The sequence below is a fragment of the Strix aluco genome, chromosome 3, assembly GCF_031877795.1.
Source record: "Strix aluco isolate bStrAlu1 chromosome 3, bStrAlu1.hap1, whole genome shotgun sequence".
In the NCBI taxonomy this organism is placed as follows: domain Eukaryota; kingdom Metazoa; phylum Chordata; class Aves; order Strigiformes; family Strigidae; genus Strix; species Strix aluco.
This window is the reverse complement of record NC_133933.1, coordinates 54,082,018-54,104,457: the sequence shown is the minus strand read 5'-3', so window position 1 is coordinate 54,104,457 and position 22,440 is coordinate 54,082,018. Positions and strand designations below refer to the sequence as shown.

At 36.2% G+C, this 22,440-nt stretch overlaps 1 protein-coding gene across 3 annotated transcripts in view; it reads right to left on the bottom strand.

The window, feature by feature from the left end:
• PDE10A (phosphodiesterase 10A) overlaps positions 1-22,440 on the bottom strand; it is a 382,004-nt gene that overhangs the window by 11,569 nt on the left and 347,995 nt on the right. For all 3 annotated transcript variants that reach the window (XM_074818613.1, XM_074818611.1, XM_074818612.1), the window contains exons 11-19: positions 19,308-19,450; positions 17,081-17,173; positions 16,249-16,435; positions 14,669-14,811; positions 12,524-12,607; positions 11,775-11,925; positions 8,588-8,743; positions 5,203-5,375; positions 3,112-3,223 (exon numbers count right to left, since the gene is read on the bottom strand). In XM_074818613.1, the coding sequence (XP_074674714.1) occupies positions 3,112-3,223; positions 5,203-5,375; positions 8,588-8,743; positions 11,775-11,925; positions 12,524-12,607; positions 14,669-14,811; positions 16,249-16,435; positions 17,081-17,173; positions 19,308-19,450 (1,242 nt within the window). The remainder of the gene's footprint in view (positions 1-3,111; positions 3,224-5,202; positions 5,376-8,587; positions 8,744-11,774; positions 11,926-12,523; positions 12,608-14,668; positions 14,812-16,248; positions 16,436-17,080; positions 17,174-19,307; positions 19,451-22,440) is intronic.

Here is a 22,440-nt window from a genome sequence, read left to right as displayed (position 1 = left end):
AACAAATTGATTCTGGTCTGAGCAGAGCATCTTTTTGCTTGACTGCCTTGCAACTAACTGAGTGGATGGAGGCTTCTGGAAGTCAATTCCCTCTTGCATATGTGGCCTCATCACCTATTAACTATGGATCCTGGTCAATTAACAAAAAAGAGATGTAACCAGGAAGCTACTTTTGAATCGGTGTCTGTAATATTCTCTCATATCACATATTTCTTTCTCCAAGTAGTTAGAGAGGCTAGAATCATCAAATCTAGTCTCTTTTAGACATTTTACTGATGAAAGAAACAAAAGGAAAGGCCTCTTTCCTCAGCTAATAAAAAAAAAAAGATGCCTGTAATAATTCCAAGCAGAGAAATTCAGTGGATTGTTATTTAGGAACTGTAAGCAAATTTTGGTTTTATGTGCCCCCAGTAAATAATATTTAATTTTTTTCCATTTGCTTCAACTACTACAATTGATTGATCCAGGACTGTCTGCAGCTACCATAGTCTCAGTGATAAGAACCTCAACGCTAAATCATTTAGTATCATATGATTTTAAGCATTTCGATTAACATAACATCAAGCGCTTGAGAGACATTCAAAGTCAGAGCTTTGAGGAAGCTGTCCAGCCTCTGACTGATTATGCCAAAACTGAACAAAGCTCAGATTTATGTTCACCATTTCACCTTGAAAGAAAAAGATAAGAGAGTCACAGAATGGTTTGGGTTGGAAGGGACCTCTTGGCACAATTCAATCCATCCCACACACCTATGCCAGCAGGATCAGCTAGAACAGGTGATCCAGGTGGTCCAGTCAGGTTTTGAATATCTCCAGTGATCAAGACTCCACAACTTCTCTGGGCAACCTGTGCCACTGGTTGATCAGTATTACGTCTAGATGGAATGCATGCACTAGAAACACAAGTGGTTTCTTGCGTTCAAGTATGTGTGAACACATATGATACACTGTTGTAAAAAATGCTGCTTTTATCCTCATAGTTGTGATCATGATCAGATAGGTAAAGTTGAAATTTTAAGCAAAGGAGTTTATATCATACTTGCAGTATGGCTATAAGTGGCTTATAATAAGTCTCTTAAAAATACTGCAGAAAGGGTTTAACAACTACCTAGTGTCTCATATCTCCCCCCCAAAAAAATCACAGCAGACAAATCTTATACAGTCTTGTAATCCTATATAATTGATCAGCAAATGTATTAATTTGCTTGAGTTGTAGCACTGTGGGAGAGCTTCATGCTGAAGTGATATCAAGGTAAATCTTAGCTGAAAACATTAGCTATATTGGGCTTCCTTCAATGAAAAACAATCAGTGTGGCATACCACAAAATTGCTGCAACCTCTTCTGCAGTTATTGTTTTAGTTAATGATTACACAAAGAAGAAATACTATAAAAATGTTCTGATTAAATCATTCAACTTATTAAGATATGAACTCAAGTACTAATTAGAAGCAACATTCTATCCTACCTTTAGAACTGTAACACAACCATTCAAGAGTTAACATTTTTTCCCAATTAAGTATCAGTTTGTTCAGTGAAACACAATCTAAAATTTCTATTGGTTTAGCTTTCTCAGGATTTTCTCTATATCTGCCTCCAGTTTTCCAATTTCTAGAAGGGTTTAGACCTGTGTCTGGATTTGTCAGCCATCCTGACTGGATCACAACATACCCAATTTCTGCCATGTATCAATTGACCTCTTCTTAATGAGGATTCAGTAAAACACCAGTTACAGAATTCAATTTCTGGCAATAACTTCTAATTTAGTTCTGCTCCATGAAGTAGCAATATAACAAGATCTACCTTTATTAACTCATTCTTGGATTACAAAACAGGTTAAAGTCTGGGCAGGCTCAATTATGTCCATAATTCCATCTTCACTATTTTTGAGTTGGAAAAATCAGTTTGATCCTTCCTTCTCCACGGAGTTCACAAGATTTGCATTAAAAAGTCTCTTTGCTTGTAAGCAAAGGAGTATATAATCAGTGAGGCACATCAACACTATACCTCCATTATGTCACTCATAAGAACACTTTCCAGTGCTGACATTTTAGAAAGTGAGTACTGAACTAGATCTTTGACCTTATACACTGCATTTTTCAAATATTTTATTGCAGTCTGAGCTGTTCATAATTAAGAGAATGAGAACATGTAAATATAAAGAACACCCACAAGTCATGCACATCTTGAATTTCATAATGAACATGCAACAGGCAGGACAACAATCTCCACACTATATGCATGCTACATCAACTCTGTGGGCCTGATTTCCATTTTACACCTGTGTAAAACAGAAATAAGCCCACTGAATTCTGCAGACTCCCACGGGGCACATAACAGAAAAGAACAACACTTTATGATACACATGTGTAACAGCAGTTCTGAAAATACAGCATATCTTCTAAAACTGCATAATTCAACTCTACGCAGCACCTTCAGAATTTATTCCTTATCCCTCAAGTAGTCACTTGCACTTTAAGAATTAAACCGTTAGAACATTTACTCAGCATAAGACACATGAGAGATTGCATCTTTATTTATGGACGTGATTACATTAGCCTGGCTCAATGCCTTGTTTCAATTCTCAGTACACCTTATCTGTGGAGTAACTTTCAGTTAAAAATCATCTCTCTCTGAGACCTAGTTGTTGAGTTGGCTCACAAAGAAGATTCAAATATGGGATGGATCAGAACAATTTTAAGGTTTGTCATATTTGCTTTAGCATTTCCTGGACTCATACTACAGCTTTATAAGTGTGTTTCAAGGCAGCTGACCTGGAAGCTGGTTTCATATTTTGGTTTTCTAGAATACAAATACAACCTTCACAAAACTTACAGATTTTATTCTGTATTCTGTTGCTTGGTCACTTTATGTTAGGACATACTTTCTAAATTCATCTTTAACAGAGAGAAAAAACACTGCCTGAAAATAAGGAAACTAACTTAGGTCTTTAAATAGCTTTGGATTAAACAACAAAACACATGCATGCACCAATGAACAGTCTTTAAAACAAGCATGTTAAGATATCGATTGAAAAATACTTATGGTTGTTTTTTCCTTCCTGGATACTTACATTTATAAAGAAAAGAGAGTAAACAAAAGAAATGCACATACCTCAGCCCAGAACTCCGCATATATATCATTAGCTGTCAGTCTGGTAACTGGCCACAACTTTGTTACAGAACACAAATCACAAGCTGTCATCATCAGACCAATCACTCTATCTCTAAAATAAAATTACATTAAATTGTAGAATTAATGATCGCACTACAAAGTTTTTATCTGCCCTTCCTCGGCTCAATCAGCAGTAAATATACTACAAAATTTCTCCCACCTTGCTTGTTTCTTCCTTACTTGTTTACGATTCATTGGTAAGGCATCACACAAATTGTGTATTATATTCCCTGTAGTATTCCCCTGGTAGCACTGACTGCAACCAGAGTTCACTAAGTATTCTCTGTACAGTCACATTCATAGAAAACTACACAAGAATGCCTGCATGTTAAAACACTTATGTGCCCCTCCTTAATTTTCTGAAAATACAGTACAGTCTATAAAAAGAAAGATGGCATATCCTGTGGCTGTATTTCTGTTCTTCAAAGAGAGAGGAACACATGCTCCAAAAAGAGGAAAAACTACTTTTGAATCTTTCTCAAGGTAGTCTGTCATTGCTTTGTTGGAATGAATTCTAACGCTGACAGAACAAGAATCCTACACGTAACTGTCCTGCACACTAACAAGCCTGGTCACATAATAACTGAACAGGAGGATTATAATCTTTATTAGAATAAGGCACACACAAAAAAAATCTTATTTAAATACCTTTATAGCACTCATCTACTACTCAAATGTATGGTTTATGAATCTAAGTTTTAGAAAGAAAACAGGCAAATTAATGAAATCATGTGTTTTCCACCCAATGGAGAAGGTGACACTTAAGGACACCTGCACATTTGTTAATAATGCCTGTTACATGAAAAAAGCACACAACTTTCTAACTTGCATGCCAGTGTGATGCAGTCATTAAAACTGTGCCAGAAGACAAAAACATCAGGGAAAATACAAAAATGGACAATATAATCAATAGATAAATGGCAAAGTGCAATTCCCCCGAGTTAAGAAAGAGGATTCATCAGCCACGTAAGGGCCAAATTTGGCATTCCTTTGTATGTACAGATACCAACTAGAAGTCTTGGATTCTTTAGCCACATTACAAACTGATGTCATATCTTCAGACATGTGGCTTTACACTGAAAATGCTCTCAGGGCAGGTAAGAAAACAAAACATAAACGCAATAGAATATTCAACCACAAACTAAATAGTTGTGATCCTATCTAAATTTTATAAACCCTACATTCAAGGTTTCTGGTAAATTTCATTCTGAGACTATCAGGAGCTAGAATATCTTTGTCTTTTTAAGATGTTGAGCTTTATTCAGGTCTGATAAGCTTCAGTTCCATACTGGGAAATAAGTTTTTAAAAACTGTCCTTCCTACAGTGCTGTAATAATTTATTCAAAACTACTGACAAAAACCTGTAAAACTCCTCAGAAAGAAGACCCAAGTACCAAAGTCCCTTTTGAAAATAAATCAGAATCATGACTCAGTATTTTCCCGTATCACCTCTCTAATTTTTCCCTGCATTAGACTAATGACAGGATCCACCTTCCATTAAAGAACCTCTGAAGGGCTGCATGAGCACTTCAATGAAGCCTGTTACTAGACACATCTCTAATCCAGGCTGCATTATGTTTTGGTTAGACAGAGTCATGTATTTATGAATATGAATATATGCACTTGTATATTTTTAAAACTTAGAGCTCTCTTAATTCACAAAGGTTGAGATCTGACCAGAATTCTTTCCAAAAGAAGCATGTTGACAGAATAATAAAAATACTGAGATAAAAATAAAACTAAGTAATTATTGCACTATTCCTTTTTTCCCCCACCACCTAACTGACTGTGCACTAAGTTTCCTCTGCAGGTGATCTCTCACTGAACTGTGCAGATGACAACCAAAGGCAGTGGCATGCAAATATAAAATACTGGAAACTCCTGTTACATACTTGGAGTTTTACATACAGCTGGTCTTAGAAATCTAATATAGAAGATAATTACTGTGTACACAGAAATGCTTTTCAAAAAATAAGGTTTTTCTTTCTATGACTAATGCCATAGTGAACTAATACTGGCTTGCTGCTTTACCTGTGTGCTTGGTTCTTAAGGTTTAATGCTCCTGTCTGATGCAGCTCTTCAAGCTGTTTTCTATTTCCAAAATACAGGGCGAGGTCTGTGGCAATGATGGCTTTCCGGATGATCTCAAGTACTTGCTCATATTCACTGGAACTCAGATTGGAGAAGACATTGTGCCCTTCCAGCTATGAAAAAGTAAAAAACCAATAAAAAGCACAAGCTCTAATTCTGAGATGACTTCAGTCTTTACTTCACAAGACAGATTACAATGGTTTACAGACCAATGACAATTTCTGTTGCAAATTCAAATGCTGACAGTCTGAAATTCCCATTTTTATCTTTCCTTTTAAATACTGTCAAGAAACCTATGACTAAGCCACTGATTTGGTTTTGGGACTGTTCCTTCTGAAGCCTAAAGGTATTAATAGAGAAAAATGGTAGCTTTTTCTTCTCTGATTTATAAACACTATAGACACAGCACTGCCAGACAGTATTAGCTTGGGAACTTGTGATTCAATCCTGATCCAGAGTACTACATCGCCAAGTCAGTAAACTGAGTGTCTGATTCACTCTGAAGTACAATTTTGCAAAACACATGATATGGACAAGGACATATCCAAGTTAAAGTACCAAAATAATTTTGTTTTCATAGTGTTCCAAATGAAATGTGCCTGAAATTGCTGCATTTACTCATGCAATTTTCTCTATAGAAATAAAGTTAATTACAGTGTTTTAATGTATATGAACATTTAGGGGAAAAGCTGCTTTGTTCAACCATGAGTTGACTGACTCATGAGCTAAAGACAGTGGTTTTCACTATGGAGGTTCTGGCAACATGCCACTGTTATCTCTTTTCAATTTCCACTATGTATTATTGCTCATTTAACTGACAATATCCATATACTGTGATCACTCATGAAGCTGTATCACATTCTGAAAAGTCAACATGATTCACTATGTCTAAGATTTGGAAAACAACCTGTCAGAAGTCTTCCAGCTGTGGAGAGGGATCAGATGAAAATAAGAAAGAATGAGCCAGCCATGTCAAGGTGTGCACATTCACAAATAGAAAATATTATTAAAATATATCAAATGCAGATGTGTTTTGACATTTAATTGGCATTTGGGCTGAAGCTCATAAAAAGTTTCCCTGACTTTTGTCAAGCATTTACATAATTTGTTCAAAATAGATCCTCCGTGGTACAAATACGATTGGTTTCTCTCACCATCCGGAACGTAAACACCATTTTCTAACATTTTTACTTGGACAAGTAGACTTATTGTGAATAATGAATAGAAAATACAATCTGTCTATGTCTCAATGCTCCTTTGACAGACTCCTAAATCACAGAACATGATGTTTAAAAAAAAAAAAGTTCAGAACATTTTAACCCATCATCAACACTTTGGGAGCAGGAAATGACTACTACCAGTTTTCATGATTTAGAGTTTTGGGGATCCCTCCCAATCTTGCTGCCTAATGCATGAGAGCAGGCTATTTGTCCTAATATTAAAATTATTCTAGATTCTATTGTTTAGGCTTTAGAAGCTGCACTATCAGAAAGACCACTGTGACAGCTTCTGTTCATACTACTAGAAAAGATTCTGTTAAGCACTGACAGAAGCTGCCATTTCTGAGCATGTCACTTAGGCTTTTGAGTGGTACATAACAAAGTACAGCTGCTAAGATTTTATTCTTTCCCTGCTGACCTAAAGCTAGTGAATAGAATCCTCTGTATTTGTAAGTATGGTGTACACTAGAACTGCAGGTGGATGAGCAAAGCAGCTATAAAGTTGCAAACACTGAAAAGTACTACGGTTTACTAACATAAAATTAAAACTTATTGAGGTAAACCCTAAAGGGTTTGGTGAGTTGGTTGGCCTTTTTTTGTAACAGTCCAGGAATTCAGTAAGGCTTTTTGATTCAAATGAAAACCAGCAAGTCCAAAAGGCTGTTCTAATCTGCCTTTGCTGCTAATCACCACCCGCAGGCGTTTGGGTAGCCAGTGTCTGAATCCACTCTACACCCCTGACCAGCTATCTCCCCCTCTTCACTCACACTGACAGCCAAGGCTAGGAGGTAGAAGGGAAGCAACAGGGTTCCCCTGCCTTCTTGGCAAATGGGACTTTCACCGATTACATTTCTGCAGGAAAAATGTAAAATGGTTTTTGAAGAATGACTTAAGTCTGCTTCACGTAGCCATAGTGGGACAGTTAATGACTGAGGAACTTTCTCACTGTGCACAAACTCACATCAAGACTAAATACTAAAACTCTAATGCCATACCACCACTGAAGGATTCAATTACACACTCCTCAATTACACATGGAGGAGCATTCAGAGATAAAGCTTCCATTCCCTGATGAAATGTATAGGATACCTAAAACCATAATCACATGATGTGCTTCTGAATACAATACAGAATATGTATTTTTCCTAAAAGGTGATTAGGTATTTAAGAAAATAAATATCTTCCCCCTGAAAGACCAGAAAGAAAGAAAAGTTAACAATGAATTAGTGGCACAGTAGCATGGTAAGGCTGTGCATTGAGCATGTGCATGATAAACTAAAATCAGTGAGCACAAGTATGTTATGGACTGGCAGTGGTTTCATAGGTGAGAGTTCTCACTCCTCTAATTGAGCATGAAAAAAATTTTCCCTGATGAGAAAATATCTGTGTGTTAGTAGCACACCTGGATTTCCCAAAATGTGTCTGCATGTTTGCTTGTACTTTTCTATTCATTAAACATACAGACACATTATCTCACATTAGGAACTCTCTTTCACAGAATATTACCTTATTTAGGTTTTTTATTTCAAATTGCTGAATAACAAAAAAGCACATGATAACATAATAAGTTTAAACTTTTCATGCGTGCAAAATTAACATTTCCTTCTTCATGCCACACATTTAATGTTCACAGAATTTATTACAGCAGGTTTTCGAGATTCTCATGCAAACTTTTGCCAGTACCTGAGGTTTTTTTCAGAATTCCAGAATGGTTGAAGACTTTGTTGAAGCACATTACACTGGAAATATCTAAGTAAGTGAGAAACTGATTTTTCATTCCATATTCCATATGGTCACAGGAAAAACACTCATTGACCCAGAGGCTAAAAGCTCCAAAGGAAGGCCATAAGCAAAGACCTTCAAATACACAATATTTTTTATAACACCAAGATTTTGGGAAAGCTATGTTTTGCACTATTACTGAATGCTTGGGTTGGTAATTGTGGAACCTGGCTTGCTGTAATAAATCTTCCACTCTTCTAAACGAGCACTACAATCCAGAAATTAAATGAAGCATGCTTCAGAAAATCTACTGGGTAATGATGTGACTCCTATTTCCACCACTGGACTCTACTGCACAGAAGATACAATTTCAATAATCCTACCTGCAGGATGGACACAGTCTGCGAGAAGTGGTGCTGTTCCATTGTTGATGTGGAATAGAGAGCAGCTAAGGGGTGATCAAACTTCTGAAGATAGCTGTTGCTGTAACCTCTGTGATCCAGGTCATGACACAGGCATGCAACTAAAAGACCTTTTCGCTATTTAAAAAAAAAAAAAAAAAGAGAGAGAGAAACACGAAAAGTAAGATGTGTTTCCTGCCCCTAGATGTCACTCTCTTCCCAAAATACTGTAAAAGCTGCACTATGCTTGCCTGGCCTTCAAAAAGCATATGAAGAAACAGCCTTAAAATTGAAAGAAACACAAAAGTGAGGATGTGCAAATTAAATTTCTCAGTCCAATTGTAATTCAAACCTTTTATAAATTATGAATTTAAAAACCATTGTTGCACAATCACAAACTATTGGAGGAATTCTGCTTCAGGAAGAAATCTGAGTTTTAAACAGATAAGTCTGGTCATCCACTGAATCCTTACCATGTTTATTAAAAAAATAAAAAGTGCAGTTATTGGAGGAAATACATAAGATGTATGATCTTCTGGTCAAGGCAACTGCACCAAAGTCTGATGCTAGACCTGCCTCTGCAATGCTCCTTGAAGACACTAACAAAGTCTACTAGGTGAAACTTTCCCTAGGAAGTCACTAATATGAGCCATAGAACCATTGGACAAAAGGCAACTGCTTAATATCCTAAAGCAATGGAGTCCCTGAAATCTCTCTTTCAACACACAAAACACATGAACACTTGCAAAAGGTGCTCACACAGAAGGTGTGTTTTGAAAACACATTCATTAATATTTGTGAAGCAGTTACTGTCAGCCTGGAGTATCATGAAAATGTCTTTATAGACTTAACAGCTCTGTTTTATAGTTGGTTCTGATAAGCATTCAGTAAACAAGGATAAGGCTATAAAATGAAGCAGAAAAAGACTACTGATTAACCATCTATTAAGTGAGCAACTTCCAAATCTGTATACTGTACTGAGGCACATGATTCTGTGGGAAAACAGCAAACGATGTAACTAAAGATTTTATCACAAATATACAACGTGCAGAATTAAGGTTGTAGCAATCCCAACTGTATTTCTGATTTTGAGACCTTCACTTCTATTTTAAATCCTGCACTTTTCTTTTTAGTGACGTCTGTTCAGTATTGCATCTTGTGAAGTGCATTTTTAAAGAGCAAATAGAACAGATGATGCAGCAGCACATGTACACACAGATCCTCAGCAGACATGGAACCCTTAGGAACATAACACACACCTGTATTACTTGAAGTCATGCTGTAACAGCTGTAGTAAGCTGGTATCCCTTTTTACTACTATCAGGAGGTGCAAGACATGTAAGCAATAGACTTGAAAAAGTCTCCAACAGCAGAAGAACAGTGACTCTCAGAATCCTTTGTGCTACATGTTAGATCTAGAGGGCATAAGCTCTTCTGTCCTTCCCCCACAAGTTTAATTCTCCTGCTGCATCCTTTACAACCCGTGTTTTTCCCAGTCTTACAATTATCAGTCTGTCCCTTGTACCAGATGGTTCTCTTTGTCTAACTTGTCCCAGTCTCCTCAACCCAGTAAGTCATTCTTGTCTCAGTCCTTCAGGATTATATAATGCTTAATCCCAGTGCCCTTGACCTTGTACCCATTCTCCCTGCTTGGATCTCAAATCTTTGACCACTGCCAACTGCTGGATCTATTTGTCTCTAGATCAGAGTCCTCTTTATAGTGTTTCATACTTCTCTTCCCATCTCTAAGTTTATCGAGGTTCATGCCATCATCCCTCACCTGAGACCAGCCCATCCTAGTTCCCCAAACTTTCCTTCAGCAGTTTCCTATATTATTCTCTAGTCTCAAGAAAGGAGACTGCTGGAAAGGGCTGGAACATAGGCTGGGATAAGAATTCTAACATGTGAAGGTTGGCTGGAGTTTGGCAGGGAACAAATACTGTTTCCATCTCTCTTAACAGCTGCCTTGTTTCCTCTCCCTGCCTTTCTTACTCTGCATCTCCAAAACGATGGGGCTTACTACTTGCTTAGTACTGAATGTTATCAGACCTTTCAACATTCCCTGAGGCTGCAATCCACAGATTTTTGTTGTTAAAGTAATACTGATTTTTTCAGACTTGTATAGCTTTGCCAACTTTCAGCATATGCCTGGCAAATGCCACTTTCCTATTTTAGTGTAAATTTTCCAGTCCCTGCTTTACAGCAGAATAAACTCGACCTTTCCAAATGAAAGATCACCAAATTTTATTCTACTCTTATGCAATGAACAAAAACTTGATTTCTCCTAGCATGTTTCCCTAAAAGAGCCAAATAATTTTGGCTGAAATTTCCCCAAATGAATCAACTTGAGGAAGTCATGGGGCTTGGAAAATTACAGCCCAAATGGCCAGCTTTATCTAAGTTATACACAACTGAAAACAGGTTCTCCCAGTCAGAACTTTCAGGTAGTATTAATAATAGACAGCACTCCCAGTTGTACCTACCATAATTCAGAAAAAAAAAAAACAAGTGATAGTTCTTCACAGTGTATATTAACATTTAACCATTCTAAACCTTCCATTTTATAACTTTTCCAGTTAGTGATCTATTTGAAGTATTTTTTTTCTGATTTTTTTTAAACACTATGCATTTATCTTCAAAATATGTACCTGCCTGCTAAGGAAAACTGTACTATAATAAAAGTTAATCAGTGAATTAGCACATTTGGACAACTGTTTTCCTTCCATCCTTTCTACTCTTCTCCTTTACTCACATATGTCAACAATCTCTGCTACCCTTGTTCTCCAATTCAGGATCTCCCAGACCTCACAGGGTTCAAGACCCACGGTGTTTCTCTTCCCTCATATAGATCTGACAGTTAGTTAAATAATTAAAATAAAGACTGTGATTGTAAGTGATCAGGGAGAACCTCAAAATGTGGACATGGACTTATAGCCAGTCTGCTGCTGTTTCTTCAGTGGGCAGACCTGAAAACCGTGAAGGAAACTCTAGGATTAGCAATCTGAATAATTCTCCTTCCTCAGGCTTTCTACTCACACACATTCCTCTGCCGGGACCTTTATATACATTCTGCCCAAGCTGACAGCAAAACTCTAGCATAGAAAATGTACTTCTACAACAGCTGATACCTCTGATCAGGTCTAGCAACTGATACAATTATCTTACCTACCTCTAGATCAGTGAAAAGCCCCTGGTTGTTCTGAAGTATGGCATACATGCAATGTGCAACTGTAACTGCATGCTTCCAGTTGTGGTAGGGCACACGGCGATAATTCTTCTTTACAGACATAGTAAATCGGCATAGCTTTTCAAGTTCAAAGCTAGAAAGAAATTAATTTGGTCAGAGACAAGAAATAAGAATGGGAAAAATAACCAATAGAGGAGAAAAAGATGCTTTTTGATTTACTCTTCTTGCTAGGATTGATTCTCATTGTGGATGACTCATTGATTACAAGAGTTATTCATATTTTGGCAAGGACAGAGGAGTGTAGATACCTGACAATGCTCTGAGTTTAATCTGTAAAGTTCTGGAACATAAGTCAAGCTACCCAGTTCCGGCAACACAATTGAATAACCTTCCCTGATCCCTGAAACTTGAAGCATGGTTTCTTTAAATTGTTATCCATTCAACCTGCCAAACAGTGAAACTCTGCATCTAATAGACAATTTGAAAACATAATTTGTGAACAAAACAGAAAACTGGGTTTTTTAAAGCAAGTGACACAGAAGAAATAATCCCGTTTAAATGAAACTTTCGGTCAAATGCCAAATGCATGAATTGTTTTGAATAAAAGAATTTGAGATGCTCCATATTGACATTATGAAAAGAAGATTTCACTTCTTCCAAGTAAATGTTAAAATTTTTTTCCAGTTTGGCCAAATGAACAGAATTAAAGCAATAAATCATATACTTCATACCAGGCTGTCCCACAGGACTGGTGAACCATGTAGACAAAAATGGCAGGCCAGACATCCTCATACGGACTGATATCAAAGTGGTATCTAAGAAGAAAGTTTCATCTTAGTAAGGACAAACACTTTTTCATTCTTACTAAAAGCAAGTGAAAATGACTAGGTAATATATATCCAACAGCATTGACTTGTTTCTGAATATACACAGAAAACTGACTTTACAGGCTACATTTTCCAGCAATGTAAGTTAATATATTTCTGCTAAGGTCAATGGAACTATGCTCATAGAATCACACAGAATCATTTAGGTTAAAAAAGACTCAGAATCATCAAGTCCACACGTTAGCCTTTGGTAGCCTTTGGTTTTGTTTAGTTAATAGAAACATAAATCTTTATTTAAGAATCCATTGCTTAAGTAACGTACAAAAATCTTTGTTCTACAGGGATGATGAGAGCTTTATCAGCACCCCTAAAATACTGCAGACTTTTCTCTCAGGAATTGTAAAGATGGCATCTCTAATAATATACTTACTGGCTTTTTTCAATAATTTGTCACAAATTTGGTGAGACTCACTCTAATTTTGATATAGAAAAAAAATCAACTTTTACTGGCTAATAGAAATAAAGCCCAAACTTCAAAACATTTAATACTGTATTTTTTATGTTTTGTTAGCTAAAGACTTCTCCCCTCTCCTGATATTAGGACATCTAGGCCTCATAGTAGGGACCCACTCAGCAGAACTGTTTGTCCTTCGATTATTAATTAACGCCTTTCCCTGCACCTCCTGTGCTGCAAGTCTTCTATTTACTTTCCATTGAACCCAGCTAAACGCTTGTGTGTACGTGGCCCACTGAACAGCACAGCAGGTGCAGGAGAGCTGAAGGTAGATGAATTGCTTGGAAAATGGTTAAATGTATTCAGATTGCTCAAACTAAAGGATGTTAATATAATTTAGAATGAAACCTGTCATCTTTGCAAGTAAAAGTCATTTTTGCTGAGGAGGTGGGTTATATAATATCATCTAACAGAGCACAAGAAATTGTATTGCAAATTAGGGTGTAATCCTGCAAACTGCTAATACTCTGGCTTTCAAGCCAATCACTTCAGCATGTAATGAACTTTAACTGTAAGCAGCCCCTATTAACTATATGCTTGCATGCTTTGCTTGCTCACAGCTACAATGCTCAGCACCTGACAGAAATGAGCGAGCTCTGGAGATTAGGTTTAGAAAGACAACTTAGATTTTGTGACTCAGTATCACAGAGTTTTGATTTTAGGCACCTGGTCACTACATTAGAATTTATTGTCCTAGGACAGAAACAGTGACCAAAAAAAAAAAAATTAAATGAATCCTGGAGTTAGCACTGAATGAAGACTGACTGGTAAATACAGATAGAGTTACATCTTCAGTACACAGCAGACCCTTGGGAGCTGAAAGTAACCAAATTACTTCAGAGAAAGCCTGAGAGGCTGGATGGGAAGTCCTCCTCCAAATTGAGGCCGCAACTCTAAACTCTAGCACCTGAGATTCATAACCCTGAATTATCTTCAGAAGTTGAGATCTGTATCCATTTTCCCCTCCTTCAAGAAACACAGGCAGATGCACAAAACACACATACCAAAAAAAAAACCCAAAACCCAAACACACACACACACCCCCCAAACCAAAACACACACAAACCCCCAAAATCCCAGGAATTAGGTCAATCTTTTATTCTAAAACATTTACAAGGGGATGAGATCATGCATCTGGTCTTAGCTACTGATGTTCCAGCTCAGCCTCCTATCTGGATCTGAGCTGTTGGTGACTTGGGACTGGTAGAAAGCAAGCTCATCTCTACAATCCTTAGATATAAACCAATGCTTAAAGCAACTACTGTAGCTACCCGTGCCTGAGAAAAATGCTACCATTCTGAGTAGGTATTATTCTACATCTTTGATAAGATAAATTTTGTTCACAGGTCATTAAATATAACTAAGTATAAGAAAGCTGGAGATAAATACCTATGATTTTGGGATAGTTCAATAATAAAAGTGCTTCCTACAAACCCCTCCACTACATCTAGCGGAAAAAAATAAAACCAGCAAAAATTATCTTTTTCACAGACTGATACAAGATGCAACTGTCGCTATATAAGAAAAATACCTACAGTTCAATTTCTTTATAAATATGTGGAGGCAGTGTACAGTGCATGAGGTTTTGCCACTCTTCTGCAGTACAAACACTGTGGTAGGATAGCTTCTCCATCGTTACACGGTAAATACACTCTGAATGGCGAATTCTGTGGTACATCTGAAAAAAAGGAAGTAATTAGTGTAAAATTTTAATAAAGGAAAAAACATTTCTTTCTTGTATTCAAGCACTTACTCTTAAAATACACATCTGCAAACATTAGTTATTTTGGCTGCTCAACTTCCCACATTAGAAAAGTGCCAGATTATATGAAATTCAGTACTTCTTGAAAACTGAGCTTTCTATTACATCAGTTTGCATCTACTCAGTCAAGTAAACATCTAAGGCTCGGCTGATTTTTCACTGTGTCTGAGCTCTCCCAAGAAAAAGAATCAAAGTTCATGAGTTAGAAACAGAGCTCAGTCCCTTACAATATGCTACCAGAAAGAAAACTGATAACGGGGCACAGTTCATGTTTTGTGCCACTGCATGAATTCAGCTATTAACTGGTAGAAATAACTGATACTTATGCACAATAAAAAGTACATGAGATGTTTATTATACCTACATTACTATACAATAACTGTGAAAAATAAGTGCAGTTAATTATCGAGAGGTTCAGATAGCTATCGCAGACACGGCATGGTTTGTAAACAAGTGAGGACACAACAATTTTACTAGTAAAGATAATCCTCTGGAGCAGCATGCCCTGAATAGTAACATTCACCATCTAAAAAGAGTGAACTCACACACAATTGAGTGATTGCATAGTCCCAAGTTTCATTTATATGCAGGCCTTTCTACTTGCCTTGAGTCATGTGGAATGAGTTTAAGTAATTGTTAGTGAAATTTGCTGCCCCAGTATACCAACATGATGTTGGTAAAATGTCTTAATGTAAATCACCAGGCTTAACTGGCATTGTATTGTATCTTATCTCCCATGAATACAACACATTTCTTCTGCATTGCATTTTTATTGCATTTATTGCATTTTTATACTTACATAGTTATGATCATTACATTGGTTATGCTTCCTATGGGAGTAGTAATTTTTGTGATGATGAACGGTTTGAAAACAAAAATAGCTATCCACTCTATAAGCATGGATAATTATGAGTATATAGCACAGCATATAAATGTATAAATTGATATCTTTGAATATTAAACATATGGAATCGAGAGAATACATAACATCTCCATCCCCCAGTTAAATTTGTAAAATGTGATCTGAAATTATAAAAGTAAATAAGAATCATAGTTTTTAATGGAAAAGAGAAGACAGACAGATATCATTCACATTTCAGAGTTTGCTCTCTCAGTTTAGCTACATGAAATTGATGTATCCAGAGTACAATTATTTCAGAAAGCATCAAATTAATCCCTATCATCTTCTTAAAATACCATTATTCAGAAAAGAATTTGATTCCTGTTTCCTCATTAATTCAACAAAACAGACTTATGAATCACTTTAATAATCTGGAACATCAAAATCTTTAAGTAGGATTCTAAGTCTTCCCATTATAACCAACATCTTACAAAACTGTAAATAAAACTTACATTAGCACAGTGTAAGGCTAAAGCACAAAAGACTGCAAACATTTTAAAGTTGTTCTCATCAGTTTTAGAGAAGGCACTTCCACTTATTTTGTTCACCATCTGCACAACACCTATTACACTTCCTCGGCTTACAATAGGCATGCACAGGATATTTCTGGTTGTGTAGCCTGTGTAGAGGTCTACTTCTCTGGAGAGCCAGAAAAGAGAAAGGGAAAAAAAAAAGGAAAGAGTTAATATTATTAATTAATATCTAGTCCTTGATTCTCAGAAATGTTGATGTACAATATACTAAATAGTTTTAAAGTATATGTAATTAGTACCCGCAAGAAGTTCACTGTCAAAGCTCTCAAATATTTCCATCTACTGTGTCATATTTAGAAAGTAGTTTTTAATCCCTTAATCTCCTTTTGCAAGATAAAGAATTAATGGTTCCTCAAATGTACAGTCATCTTATAAAATTATAAAATTAAAGAATGCATTCAGGTACTTAGGCATGCTATTTGTTAGTGAACTTTTTTTCTCCTCCAAAATTAATCAGATTGCAGGAAGGCTAATAAAGAAAACCAGAAACAGTCTACCTAACTGGGCAAAATTCTGTAACAGGAAAAATAACTAAATTTTTCTCCATTATATTTGTATTTGATAAAAATAATACTTCTTATTTTATATCTTAAAAATATCCCTGATGGCTAAAGCATTTAAAGAGATATCTATAGGTTGTCTCCTCACTAGAGAATCACAGCTTCATGAATGCATCCTAATATGAAATTTAAGAAGTAAATTTACAACTGGTTTGGTGAGCTGTCTTCGCCTCCTGTGAATAACATCCTACCTGTTAAAGCGTGGATCTGCATAGGCATCAGGAATGTTAAGGACTTCTCCTGTTCTTGCCACTTGACCAGCTATTCCTTTTTCTATAGAAAATCTGCAGAAAATAAAAATGTGTTAGCCACAATATGAACTATCTGGAAAAACATTTCTCCAGTGGAGTCTGTCTTGGGCACAGTAATGGATATTTGTTCCCAACCAGCGTCATTTTGATGCTTTTAGGAGAAAAATTTTACAAGACAACAACTATAGTAGTAAATAATAAAATAAAAAAGCACATACTAAGAGACACCTTCTGAAAACATTTTATATAACCTCATAGTATGACAGTTTTAGTGACAAAAATTCAGTCTTCAATAACCCTGGGGGTTATGCCTGATAAATATGACATTTGTACAGAACCTGAGACTTGTATTTACTTTTAAAAGCTATTGATTTTATCATCACTTTTACATATTCATTGTTTCTTTAAACACACCATAAGCAATATGGAGCTTGTTTATTTGTGGGGGTGGGGGATGAAGGCAGGTGGATTTGGTAAAATAAACTTTGGAAAAAGACCTGTGGAAATTTCAAAGCTAAACATTATATGCAATTGCCATGTACACTTCAGAATAACTAGCTTGTTTCATCTCATGACATGCAAACACTGTCATGGGACTAACTGCATCCCTTAATCACCACAAGAAAGTTAAACACAACAAATATATTCTGGAGTGGAATCAGAAAAATCTACAAGTCTGTCTTGCGAGGAAATAATTTTCAATTCTTCGACATAAAACAGTTATGATGTACAAGCACAAAAGTATTTGTGGAAAAAAATAAGTAGAAAGAATCACGTATCCAAATGTACCCAGGTAGTATCCTGCCCCCACTGAAGTTAGTGACAAAGATGACAGGATTTCACTGCACACCCCATTTTAAGTTAGTTTCTTCTGCTGCTTGTTATGATCACACCAACTTAAGGCTCTTTCCTGATGACTAACTCAGTGTCACTTTCTTACTGAAGTTGTACTTCTCTTCCAGTACACAGCACCAGTGAAGTGGCTCACACCCTTGCACTCAGAGCCAATGTTTCAATAATTTTCATACAGAAAAAACAGAAAGATATAAGCAAGAAAAACAATTATCAAGAAGTATTAAAGTGTACGTTAAAGCAGGCCACCTTCTTTAATTTACACCACCTCCTTGCTTGTCAGTATGTAAATTGCACCAATTTTGACTCCTTCCATTCTCACTCACACAATGTAGTAAGTGGGAGTAAGTTTGTCTAAAGGAGTCTAAGTGAAAACATGAATCACGTCTTATATTGGCCTAGAACTTGAAAAGTATAAGGAGGAAATGAAAAAAATTCTGAGAAAAAAATCTATGCTGAGTATTTTAACAAAATTTTAGTGCAGGATATTTAGTCACACATTTCTTTCTTTTTAAAAAGCCACAGGTTTAAAACCTGTGTGTCTTTGAAAATCTCAATCTGTATCTATTAAGGATTCATAATTTTTGCAAAGTGAAAAATGTTATGTTTGCCTCTTGCATTAAAATTGCATATGTGTAAAATTTATGTAGTTTTGGCCTGAAACACAAACACACATCAGTTTTAGGCAGAGAATCCTAGGTATTCATTACAAGCCCATATACATTTTCATATTCACCACTTCAAGCATACTTCAGAATCATAATTATTTAAAAGTTTGAAAATACTCTAAATTCACATGAGAGAAAGTAAAACTAAATTATTGGACTTGAAATCTTCAACACCAATGACCAGTCCATACTCGATTCTACATATGCCTAATCCATCTGTAAGAAGTACAAATTATTATTTCCTTGCTTTGGATGTGCTTGAATCGCACAAATTGCAATTCCTCTTGGGAACCCTCTTGGGAAAAAAAAGTCCCATACTGGCAGACTATGGATTAGGTGCACCTTTACCTGCACCTTTACCTACCTCAGAACACCTCTGTTTTTTTCCCAACATGATTTCCAAAAGGACCGCCTCCGGAAGACGGCATTTCCAGGAGTGACGTTATAGCTTCAGAGACGTTGTTTCGATGGCACTGCAATGTCATTCCCAGAAGTACTACCTTCTGGAGGCGGGTCCTGGTGGGAATGATATCACAGTATGACAAGTATTGTCAGGGTACCTGCAGATAGGCACAGAGACTGGGTAATAAAATGCCTGCACATCCGTAGTTATAATGAAACTGCATTGTTCTGCTAGCTACTCTTACCTTATTTCTTTGGTCTTCTTGAAAACAGGCTTTCCATCGTTTTCTTCTCCAATATCAAAAAGGTCTGAATACAACTCCTTATTTTTGTGGTCAACCTGGAAGAGTGCACACCTATCTGCATTCACCAGGTTTTTTGCATATATCTATAGACAAAAAAAAAAACCTGAAGTTAACGGTCATGAGTTAGATGATCTTCAGTCATTTATCTGATAAAAACATAAGTCCCTAGAAGATAAAACTTTTGATAAATTATCCAGTATGAAAATGTGTTTGAAGGAGGATCCACCTTCACAGTAATCTTTTAGGATATAAATCAAAGTGAAAGTGTGTCTTTTATTCAATTTTTTTTTTTTTTAAATTAGAGCGTTCTTTTTGAGAAATGCAGGAATCTTTAAAGACTTGAACGTTTGCTAAAAGAAAAAAAGGCTTTCCTATTACACTGTTTTTCAAGTACAAGGAATGTTTTTCAAAATGGTACCTTTCCTCCCTCTATGTTTAGATATTATTCACCTTTGTTTGATTTTAAATAGATAGGATATAACAAGACCCAAGAACATTTTTAGCTTTTTGTATCTTCAATGCAAATATATTGGTGTTAAACAGCCAGGAAAGAAAGACATAGCAGAGAGGCTACTGTTTCTAAAAAAGCTAAATGTGCCTGTAATACATAACAATAAACAAATAGGGAAGATTTGAAGTGTCATTATGGATTGCCCTGTGCAGTGGTATAGGAAATGGCTGTGCCATCCTAAGGCTAGAGACCATTTTTGCACAAAAGCTGAGACTTAGCAGTTCTACATGAACAAATCAAAGCCCACAAGGTACCAGCCATAGTCAAGAAAGTACCAGGGTACAGCAATAGACTTGCATGGTCTCTATCATACTTCGAACCAGCTAGTTTTATCTTAGCAAAACTAACTCCCAGCCAGCAGTCACTGTCAGAACAGACTCTCGTTCTGGGAACACAGCAGCTCTTCACTGAAATGTTTTTTTGACATACGATGGACTTTCTGAGAACAAGAGGAAAGAGCGAACCAAAGTCGAACAAGGATTACTGTGTTAAGACATCACATAGTCCAGTTCAAGAACCTGCTCTATCCAATTCAGATACACCTCCTATATTTCTTATCTTCTCAGAAAGTATAGTAACTGCATGGTAGAGCTGAGGTGGATCTTGCTCAACTTTTAAAAATATAATAGCTATCTAGTCATTCAGCCACATAAAGAGGCTGATTACATCTTGGGGTGCAATGCATGTAGGTTTTAAGAATTTTTAAGACTTTCCTATGAATGAAATAACTCCACCACCCTTTCTCTCTTGTCTTTTGAAAATAAAACCAAAAACCTAAAATATTTCATAGCATATTAATGCAAATAAACAAATTAGACCTTGGCAGAAAAAACCTGAGACAATTAGTTAGGAGACTCTAATCCTGTGTCATATGAGCTGTGTAATGGGAACTTCACAGAAACCATCTAGACCAACTCTACAAAACTTGGAGGGCTCTCCCATACCAACAGAATCTGTGGCTGGAAAGATTCTGTGGCTTTCTATTCCATTTGCTCCATCAGAGCAGTAGAAAGTCAGGGAGACTGCAAGCTAAGAGGTAGCTGTGAAATATTTCCCACTTAGAGCATTAAGAAGTTTAAAGATCTTGACCACTCACACCATTGATTCCTTTGCTCAAAACAGAGTGAATATAAACTGTGCCAAAAAGGACAAGGGGTCCAGTACAGTTACTCTGAAACTGTATCAGATTTCTTTATAAAATCAACAGCACAGTGTTGATTTTATACAATGAAACTTTGGTGTTCTAATGTATATGATTCAAGAACTTACCTTGGTCACAACTCATGTTTTTCAAAAATAACTGCTTAAACACTACTAATTGAGAGAAATAGTTAATGGGATGAGAAAGTCTTACTTCTCTGAAGTCCTAGCTCAAATCCAGGCCAGCGGCTGAAGGGGACTATCAGTACAAAAGGTATGCTTTGCATTGCATACAGGGAGGCCAGGGACCACCTTTTGGGTAGGTTGTTTGTAACTACTCAAACATATTGGTAAGAAAATTTGCAAGGCAACTTGAACTTCTGCTTCCCCTCCTTGCATCCGTATTGAAAAATACCCTTATATCATTAACTTCACTGAGGAATTTTAATGAAAATAAAAATGAAAAGAATGCTAAAATCCCTGTACTTTTTTCTTTATTATTACAGGAACAAATCAATCTTTAAGTGCAATCACCAAAGGGTGAAGTAGTGAGGTGAAATTCAGTTCCACTCTTTTCTCACTGTGAGACACAGAGTAAGCCACATAATGATAAAATCACGCTCCCATAAAATGGCAATAAATGTGCAAACACGTAATTCAATTAGTTGGCCCAAGAAACAACCAACTGCTACAGCTTACAAAGGAAGCTGAGTATGAAACATCTACGCGGGTTAAAATGCAGAATCACGATGCAGCCAAGTGTTGGAAAAGAAGCTGAAAGAGTAAGCATATTTTACTGCCAATTGTGTTTTCCACCAGACCTCTATTCATATGGAAGAACAGTGAAGAATATCAATATTTGTTCTCAATGCCATATGTTATATTACACCAGTTCTTTTAAATGTTAAGCTATTTTTAAGCAGTTATTTAAATTGGAAAAGTCAATGTTCAGAAATGCGTCCTATGTGCAGAATCCTTGACTGTGTACTAACTAGAATAAGACAAATACTCAGAATATTTTCCATTACTATTTCCAGTTTCTAAATAAAACCACATTAATATTGTTTGCATTTTAAGTTTGCTGTCTTTGAATAGTCTAAGAATATCACTTTGAGGATTGGAGCATGTATCGGAGTACTGTTGGAGAGTAACCCAAATTGAAACAATAGTATCACAAACCTGATTAAGACTGACATTCAGGAAAAAGAACTGCAGTATGCAATGGATGTGCCTAAAGCTAAAAAGCATAATTCATATATCAAATGTTAAAAATGTGCTACAACTAACCAGTCCACATGTATTTATAAACACTATTCAGGAAATAATTCTGAATTCAAAACTGATTTAGAAAATTATAACCTGATTCTCAAATGTACTTTAATTCATTGATTAGTTATTTCAATGGACTTGGCTTTATTAGTT